The sequence below is a fragment of the Leucoraja erinacea genome, chromosome 23 (genome assembly GCF_028641065.1).
Source record: "Leucoraja erinacea ecotype New England chromosome 23, Leri_hhj_1, whole genome shotgun sequence".
In the NCBI taxonomy this organism is placed as follows: domain Eukaryota; kingdom Metazoa; phylum Chordata; class Chondrichthyes; order Rajiformes; family Rajidae; genus Leucoraja; species Leucoraja erinaceus.
The window spans coordinates 3,590,429-3,600,406 of NC_073399.1; the positions used below are offsets into that span (position 1 = coordinate 3,590,429).

At 44.4% G+C, this 9,978-nt stretch overlaps 1 protein-coding gene across 1 annotated transcript; it reads right to left on the reverse strand.

The window, feature by feature from the left end:
- Window positions 1-1,478: 1,478 nt before the first annotated feature.
- Window positions 1,479-4,241, reverse strand: LOC129708118 (transmembrane protein 238-like). The gene has a single exon (XM_055653681.1). The coding sequence runs from the start codon at window positions 2,486-2,488 to the stop codon at window positions 1,991-1,993; it is 498 nt and encodes a 165-aa protein (XP_055509656.1). The 5' UTR covers window positions 2,489-4,241; the 3' UTR covers window positions 1,479-1,990.
- Window positions 4,242-9,978: the final 5,737 nt, after the last annotated feature.

Here is a 9,978-nt window from a genome sequence, read left to right on the forward strand (position 1 = left end):
AGGCACCTCACAAACTCATAACTACAAAGCACAGCTACAAGAGGACACCACTACCTGCAGGTTTCCCACAAAAAAATGCTCCCTTTCCCGACTTGGAAGTAAACTGCCCGTCCTTCATCACGACTGGGTCTAAATTTTGGAATGTTTCTCTCAAACATCTCTAAGGGAGCACCTTCATCAGGAGGGGGAAGCAGACAGCTCACCACCCCCTTCTGAAGGCAAATAATATGGCCTTATCAGTAATGTTCAGATATTGAAAATTAATAAAAACACTATCCATTTCAACAATCTACCGCTCTTCTATTCTTCCCACCAATTTCATTACTCTGCATTACGCTCATATGCCAATTTTTTTAAAATCACTTACTTCACCGTGTGCCCTTGATTTATCGTAGAATGTCCGTACAACAACAGGAGCTCAGGATCAGACCCAACAATCATTCACCATAATAAATGCTCAATTATTGCTCGCACGATCTATCTGAGATTTAAACTACATCCAATCATTTCAGCACATCAACAGAGTTGTGAACAGTGAGGAAGATTGTCGTAGGATTCAGCAGGATACAGATATGTAATTATGGGTAGAGAAATGGCAGATGGAGTTTAAACTGGACTAGTATGTGGCATTGTACTTTGGGAGGTCAAATGCATGGGGATATGGGGAGAAAGCAGGAACGGGGTACTGATTTTGGATGATGATATTGAGCCATGATCATATTGAACGGCTCGAAGGGCCGAATGGCCTACTCCTGCACCTATTTTCTATGTTTCTAATATACAGTGAATGTCAGGATCTAAGCAACACTGATACACAGAGAGATCTTGGGGTGCAAGTCCATAGCTCCCTGAAAGTAGAAACACAGGGGAGTTTAAACATAAAGTTTACAGCGTACAGCATTTTTGTCTTCATCAGTTGGGGCATTAAGTATGAAAGTATGAAAGTATTTTCTTTACTCAGAGAGTGGTAGCGGTGTGGAATGAGCTTCCAGTGGAAGTGGTGGAGGCAGGTTCGTTGGTATCATTTAAAAATAAATTGGATAGGCATGTGGATGAGAAGGGAATGGAGGGTTATGGTACGAGTGCAGGCAGGTGGGGCTAAGGGAAAAAAAGTTGTTCGGCACGGACTTGTAGGGCCGAGATGGTCTGCTACCGTGCTGTAATTGTTATATGGTTATATTCAAGCTGTATAAGACGTTGGTTAGAACACAGGTGGAGCAGTGTGGGCAGATCTGGTCATCCTGTTCCAGGATGGAGCTGGAAATTTTGGAAAAGGTGCAGAAGAGGTTCACAAGAATGCTGCCTGGATTAGAGAGTGTTGTCTGTAGGAGAGTTAGAACTAACTTGGAAAGACACAAAAAGCTGGAGTAAAGGGCCTGCCCCACTCGGGCATCATTTGCACATCATGCAGATGGCGTGTGGAGATTTTGTACGTATCAAAATCCTGGGGTGCTTCACTGCCTACATCACCACACACGCATCATGTGCGTACGAGTCGTACGGCGTGACACGCAAATGACACCCAAGTGGGACAGCCCCTTTACTCAGCAGGTCACACAACATGAAAAGGAACAGGCGACGCCCAGACTGGGGAAGCGTCGTCTATTCCTTTTCCCCAGGGATGTCATCTGACCCGCTGAGTTACTCCAGCTTTTTGTGTCCATCTTTGGTTTAAACCGGCATCTGCAGTTCCTTCCTACACAGGCAGGCAGGCAGTGTTAGATACACGTCCACGGTGCAGACGCCCTTTTTCAGGTGTCAAGTGTTTCAACTTAATGAAATTCAAAGGTCCCTTTTAAGGGATTTCCCATTAAATGAAAACTGCACCGCTTGGCCCTTGGCCCCACCAATCCATTGAGAGTTTGACATTGCAATTAACGGTTCAGTGCAGTCCCCACCAATTCTGCACAGTGCTGAGTCAGCATTGTCTGCTTAACTCGCCCTTTGAATCCTCGGCTGAAGCAGCCAATGTACTAGTGTTTCTCACCGTTTACACCAGCCTCTCTCCCCTCTGCAGCTTCATGTGCGATAAGCGGGGCGGCCTCACACTGTTGAGCTCCACGTATCTCGCCTCTTGCCTCTGCTGCTGCTGCGCCGACACCTCGCCATACAGTCTGGCCACGTCCCAGGCGTTGACCGTAGACATCTCGCCCAGACCCTTCTCGCCCTCCGCCGGGGAAAGTTGCCTCTTGGCGGCCAACCTTTCGCTGAACTTGCTGGTGAGTTTGGCCAGGCCGTTGCCCTTGTGCATGGCGCCTCTCTCCAGCTCCTCCAGAGAGACCTCGATGTTGCCCGTGCACCAGGACAGCCACCAGATAAGGCTGAGGAAGACGATGATGGCCCCGCTGTAGATGAAGCAGTCTCCCACCCCCCTGCTCTTCACCTGCACCTTGCCAAAGATGCCAATCAACAGAAGGGACAACCCAGCCACGTCCAAAGCAACCGCCGCCCAGAACAAGGCGGGACACCTCCCAACGCCTCTCAACATCTCCACCTGTAGCGGTCCTGTCCCAACAACAGTCTGTCTTGGACAAAATGCAAACTTGCCCACCTCTCCCCTCCAGGGACACCCGCTTCCCGTGACGTGGTTCCTGTTCTAGTGGGAAAGACCACGTTAAAAACCTCCAACCCTGTTAACTGCATGTGCACTAAATCTTATTTAACTACCTACCTGCATTAAAACGTGCAATACCATTTTAACGTGTATCCCTCTTAGCTGCAGATAACAATTTCCTTAAATGAGTGTTTATTTAACTTTTTTTAAAAAACATTTAGCATGTGGGATAATGATTAACGAGGCAGTTTGGTGGACAGTGCGTTGTGATAACAAGTTTGTTTCTGAAGGTTGGGCGCTAGTTTCAGGAGTGGAGTTACAAAAAGGTAGCAATAGATTTTTGTGTTGAAGATTCTGCACTCCAAATTATTGTCAGCCCAAAGATAAATCAGAATTACATTTTCTATGTAAAGGGCTGTGTTTATTTTGGTAGAGGAATTGCTCAATGTGTCACAGAGTCAGAGAGTGTGGAAACAGGTCCTTTGACCAACTTGCCCACACCGACCAACATGTCCCATCTGCGTTTGGCCCATATCCCCAGAAGCCTGAAATAGGTTAAGAGCTGGCAATAGGTTCAGAACAATTCAATCAGGTGACTAATCCACATTATATTGACACAGGTACAATTGAGTCTGCCCCCCACTCTACGGTCCAAACCTGAAATGTCGCCCATCCTTTTTCTCCAGTGATGCTGCCTGACCTGCTGAGTTATTCCAGCACTTTGTGTCTATCTTTGGTATGAGCCAGCATCTGCAGTTCCATAGAGATTGGTGAACTGTTTTATTCAAATGTGTATTTTTAGGATTGCAACATCAAAGTGAAAGACCACACGATACAGCACATGGCGGGGGGTAAAGCAGCAAAGTCCTGATGAGGAGATATCAAGCTTGTGTTTTGAAATACATTTCATTGAAATGGAAACGGAGGAAGGGGAGGTGGGAGAGAGATAAATGTGCAGAAATTGTGCAACTTCGAGATGAAGAATACATCGTACACATCTGTCACAAAAGGGATAGTGGGAGCCTCTTTTGCACAACATACCACCTATCTTAAAGAGTTAAAGGTTTCTAAAAGACTCTACCAATTTCAAGTCACAATATCTAACTCGCATCACATCCTTTTTATGCATGGACTGTAAAACCAGTATTGCCTTGATGTGGTTTGACAGGGAATGTCTTTGTATAGTATCATTCCAACTCAGCAGAAACAATGTCACCCTTAATGTTATTCCATTTTAGTCTGTGTACATATTTGACGAGGAAGAGATCTTGTACAAATGTGCCCTGTCATCAATTTTTCATGAACATTTGTTTTACTCTCAGGTCAGGCACAATGTTCTGCCAGCAAGATCTCACCACTTTCGTGGCCATTTGACATAAATGAGAAGCAGCTAATTTATTAATGCTTCACGATGTGTTCTACAAATTGCAATTAAAAGACACAATTATAGACTCGAGCTTTGTTTCCAGCTATTGCAAATGTTCTAATTGCTGGCTTGCAATCTGTCCCATTGCTGCCTACATGAAACCTGGAGAAAAGAGTTTAGGCTTCAAGAGTGTTTATCGAAGAACTCCTGAATGTTCTTTCAAGAGGAAATGTTATCTTAATATAAACACCTTTCCTTGATAGCTTAGAGTTAGACTGGATGAGCGGCCACTATTCTGACTGCTGAACCACAGACATGAGTTTGAATACTGCCATGATAGCCAGGAAATTAAAAACAAATCTGAAATTAAAACATAAATGTTAGTTTAGTTTACTATTGTTGGTCACTTGTACTGAGGTACAGTGAAAAGTTCATGAATTATAGGAGCAAAATGTGGCCATTCGGCCCATCAAGTCTACTCCACCATTCAGTCATGCTTATCTATATTTCCCTCCCAACCCCATTCTCCTGCCTTCTCCACATAACTCCTGACACCCGTACTAATCACTAAAGCTAATTATTTTATGTACCAACAACAGAACAATAAAATTCTTAATTGAAGTAGCAGAGCAGGCCTGTAAACACATTACACATAGATTATATATAGCATATATATCCACAGTGTGATGTTGATATATGTGAGGTTATCCACTATGGTGGCAAGACCAAGAAGGCAGATTATTATCTGAATCGTGTCAAATTAGGAAAATGGGAGGTGCAACGAGACCTGGGTGTCCTTGTACACCAGTCACTGAAAGTAAGCATGCAGGTACATGTAGGCAGTGAAGAAAGCAAATGGCATGTTGGCCTTTGTAGCAAGAGGATTTCAGTATAGGAGCAAGTTTGTCCTACTGCAGTTGTACAGGGCCCTGCTGAGACTGCACCTGGAGCATTGTGTGCAGTTTTGGTCTCTTAATTTGAGGAAAAACATTCCTGCTATTGGGGGAAGTGCAGCATAGATTCACCAGGTTAATTCTCAGGATGGGGGAACTGATATATGATGAAAGAATGGATTGACTGGGCTTATATTCACTGGAATTTAGAAGGATTTGAGGGGATCTTATGGAAACATATAAAATTCTTAAAGGACTGGTCAGGCTAGATGCAGGAAAAATGTTCCCGATGTTGGGGGAGTCTAGAACCAGGGGTCACAGTTTAAGAATAAGGGGTAGGCCATTGACTGAGATGAGGAAAAACTTTTTCAGCCAGAGAGTTGTGAATTTGTGGAATTCTCTGCCACAGAAGGCAGTGGAGGCCACTTCACTAGGTGTATTGAAGAGAGTTAGGTATAACTCTCAGGGCTAATGGAATCAAGGGATATGGGGAAAAAGCAGGAACAGTGTACTGATTCTGGATGATCAGCCATGATCATATTGAATGGAGGTGCTGGCTCGAAGAGCCGAATGGAAACATAGAAATTAGGTGCAGGAGTAGGCCATTCGGCCCCTCGAGCCTGCACCGCCATTCAATATGATCATGGCTGATCATCCAACTCAGTATCCCGTACCTGCCTTCTCTCCATACCCCCTGATCCCCTTAACCACAAGGGCCACATCTAACTCCCTCTTAAATATAGCCATATTAAATAACTGGCATCAACTACCCTCTGTGGCAGGGGGTATGGCCTACTCCTGCACTTATTTTCTATGTTCCTTAACAAAAAATCAATAAATTACAACTCCAATAGTAATTTAAAAAAAAAAAGAAAGTCCTCAATTGAACCCAACGTTGTCCCTAATTAATATTTGAGGTTAGTGTTGTGTAATGTTCAAGAGCCTAATGATTGTTAGGAAGAAGCTATTCTCAAACCTGATGGTCACAGTTTTCAGACACCTATACCTTCTTGCTGGTGATAGGAGTGAAATGTGAGTGTGACCAGGGTGGTGTGGATCCTTGATCATGCTGGCTGCCTTTTTGAGTCAATGCCTCCTATAGATCCCTTTGATGGCGAGGAGGTCAGTATCTGTGATGGACCGGGCAGTGTCTACGATGCTCTGAATTCTCTTTCATTCTTGGGCATTCATGTTGCCATACCAGGCCGTGGTACAACCTGTTACAATATGCTCCAAACTATACACCTGTAGAAGTTCAAGAGAATATTCATTGACTCCCGTATCTACTCAATCTTCCAAGCAAGTAGATGCCACCAAGCACCTGGAATAAATAAATGGCGACACTATTACTTTAAATAGAGGAAGAAGTTGAGGCAGGTACAATAATAACAGTTAAAAGACATTTGGACAGGTACATGAATGGGAAGGGTTTAGAGGGGTACGGGCGAAATCCAGTGAAATAGGACTTCCTAGATGGAGCATCTTGTTGGCAGGGATGAGTTGGGCCAAATGGCCTGTTTCATGCTGTACTGTGTGACTCTAAATAAGATATCAATGTAATTTAGTTGGTACACAAAATTGCTGGAGAAACTCAGCGGGTGCAGCAGCATCTATGGAGCGAAGGAAATAGGCGACGTTTCGGGCTGAAACCCTTCTTCAGACCCGGTACCAGGTTTCGGCCCGAAACGTCGCCTATTTCCTTCGCTCCATAGATGCTGCTGCACCCGCTGAGTTTCTCCAGCAATTTTGTGTACCTTCGATTTTCCAGCATCTGCAGTTCCTTCTTGAACAATGTAATTTAGTTACTCACTAGATTTCTATACCTTGTGCTGTAGCAAGGCTGGATTTCTCCCAGTATTGGTCAGTAATGGCACTTAGATATGTGATTTAGATGAAAGGCAATCATCCATCTTCTGGATCTCATTAGATTCTCAGTAAGTGATTTGGATGGAAGGCAGAGTATGAATTATCATTGAACTAAATGGTGGTTTCCCAAAGACAAAAACACTGGGTCAAATTATTGAGCTGAAGTTGCATGTGTAATAACATCCTTAATGCTCAAACTCTGACATTAAACAACATAAAGGATGCTGAGTATGTCGGAAGGAGCTGCAGATGCTGGAACTACAGATGCAAAGATAGACACAAAATGCTGGAGTAATTCAATGGGACATGCCAGGAATCAGTGACAATAGACAATAGGTGCAGGAGTAGGCCACACAGCCCTTCAAGCTAGCACCGCCATTCAATGTGATCATGGCTGATCATCCACAATCAGTACCCCATTCTTGCCTTCTCCCCATATCCCCTGACTTCGATATCTTTAAGAGCCCTATCTAGCTCTCTTTTGAAAACTCGTGGAAAGTATTCAGCATGTATGTGTTTGTGACGTTAAAAACATATGCTACTGATGACATTTTGGGAAACAATTCAAAAACAAATCAAACATATGCTGTGAAAACAGTCAATCATTTGATAATGGATGTTAATGATACAGTAGTCTTTGGCCACCCAGCACAATATTGTGGCACAGCTGCTTCCAACAGCTCTACTAATGCTGACCTCTGATACTGTCTATGTGAAGTTTGCCTATTCTACACGTGACTACCTTGGTTTTCTCAAAGTGATTTCCTCCCACATCCCAAAGATATGCTGTTGGTGAATTGTCTGTAAACTGTAAAGAGTCTCTATTGTGAGTAATATAATCTATGAGAGGGGGGGGGGGGGGGGGGGGGGGGGGGAGGGGGGGAATGATGGCAATAAGAGAGACTGAAATGTGTTCAATTAACATTAGTGTACTGCTGGCTGTTTGTTGATGGCAAAGTGCCTGTGCATTGAAGGGCCTGTTTTCTTGATGATTAGGTTAATGCTGGATACTCCATTCGGAAACATTGGTGCTATTTTTGCTGTTCCTCCAATATTCATAAAGCACCCTTTTAAAGCAAGACAATCCAAAACAGCCAGCCAATTGTGTCATCATGAATGTAAATATTTTACAACACTAATGGATGAAAATTGCAAACTTTGTTTTTTTTTTGTGCCAAGTCAGCACCACAGCAATCCTTTTTAGAGTATGAGTTTGATTCTGAAATGTGTGATGGTAGTCAAGTCGAGTTTGTCATATCCACAACTGCGATGATGTACAGGTGTAATGTAAATTGCAGCAGCATTGCAGGCACATAGATGCAGACAACACTCAATACATAAATTATACATCAAATATACGAGATTGAACTGAAAATATTAAATTTTATTGACAGTACAGTGTGGCCAAGTCAATGGATATTTTCATGGCAGACGTAAGGGCCTGTCCCACTTGGGCGACCTAATCTGCGAGTTTAGACGAGTTTGCCCTCGACAAACTCACAGCATGGTCGACACAAGGGCCTAGGAGGTCGCTGGAACTCTCCTTCATGCTCAAGGTAAGTTCCCGAATACTTGCGGCCTCTGCTAGGTCGCGGAAATGTTTTTGAAACATTTTCCGCAAGTAAAATTTGGTAGGCATGGTTCTTTTTAACTCGTAGTGCAGTGGAGTGGGGTCGCTATTTGGTTACAGGCACTTGAGGGCAGCCGTAGGCAATCTCCTTTGCGGACCAGGCATTTTGATTGGCTCATTGGAGTTTTCTGGACCCAGGAAGACCTACCGGTAGGTAAAATGCCCGCTAAACTCTATTATACTTCTTAAAAGTGTCCCCTACTCCTCTCTCTCCCCCCCTCTCTCCTCTCCCTCTCTCTCTCTCCCCCTCTCTCTCCTCTTCTCTCTCTCTCTCCCCTCTCTCTCTCCCCCTCTCTCTCCCCCTCTCCTCTCTCTCCCCTCTCCCCCTCTCTCTCCCCCTCTCTCACCCCCTCTCTCCCCCTCTCTCCCCCTCTCTCACCCCTCCTCTCTCCCTCTCTCCCCACCGCGCTCTCTAAAGGACTTACTGTGGCAGCCGTTTACCTTCCTCTTCATCGCTCCTCCGCCTTCCCTGGCCCCCGCCTTCGTGATGCGTTTGTGTGTGTGCGGTCGGTCGATGCAGCTCGAGGCATTCCGGCCGAGTGCCCTCGAGCCGGAAGGTTGAAGACACTCTTTTTAACTCCCTTTTGGCCTTTTTGATGGCCTTACCAAGGTCGTATCTGGACTTCTTGTAGACCAATGTGTCATCAGACATGAATGCATGTCTGGTCTTCAGAAGAGTCTGGATCTCAAAGTTCATCAAAGGTTTCAGATTGGGAAACACGTGGAAGGTTTTTGTAGGGATGCAGTCCTCCACACATTTCTTTATGAAGTCTATAACGACTGTGGCGTATTCGTTCAAGTCCGTTGCTGAGTCCCTGAACATTGCCCAGTCTATAGACTCCAAACAGTCCTGGAGTTGGTGGAAGTTAGGGAGCGATTTCGTAAGCTTTGCTTTTTTGAAGTCCCCAGCTATGGCGATAAATGCCTCGGGGTAAGACGTCTGGTGTTTGTTGACCACGGCGTGTTGATTTGTGGGAAGTATATCTATTATTAACGAGGGCAAAATGCATGCAATGCTCTCTGTGTGGTATAACCAAGGACTGTTGCCATTGAATAAGACTTCATTAGTCCTGCATTTAAGTAAGGTGAACATATCATTTGTCCACTTAATTGCGTGCTGCATCTCTAATTGGCCTTCAATGGCTTGTGTACAATAACATAGAAAAATATGTGCAGTAGTAGGCCATTTGGCCCCTCGAGCCAGTACCACCATTCAATATGATCATGGTTGATCATCTAAAATCGGTACCCCGTTCCTGCTTTTCCCCCATATACCTTGATTCCTTTAGCCCTAAGAACTAAATCTAACTCTTGAAAACATCCAGTGAATTGGCCTCCACTGGCAGAGAATTCCACAGATTCACAACTCTGGGTGAAAAGGATTTTCCTCTTCTCAGTCTTAAATAGCCTACCCCTTATTCTTAAACTGTAACCCCTGGTTCTGGACTCCCCCAATATTGGGAACGTTTTTCCTGCTTCTAGCCTGTCCAATCATTTAAGAATTTTATATGTTTCTATAGGATCTCCTCTCATCCAAAATTCCAGTGAATACAAGCCCAGTCGACCCATTCTTTCATCATCTGTCAGTCCCGCCTTCCTGGGAATTAGCCTCGCGAACCTACACAGCACTTCCTCAATAGTACTGTAATAATGTCCTTCCTCAAATTAG

Excerpts from the sequence above, each read along its gene's own strand:
- LOC129708118 (XM_055653681.1), bottom strand. The coding sequence starts at position 2,488 with ATGTTGAGAGGCGTTGGGAGGTGTCCCGCCTTGTTCTGGGCGGCGGTT.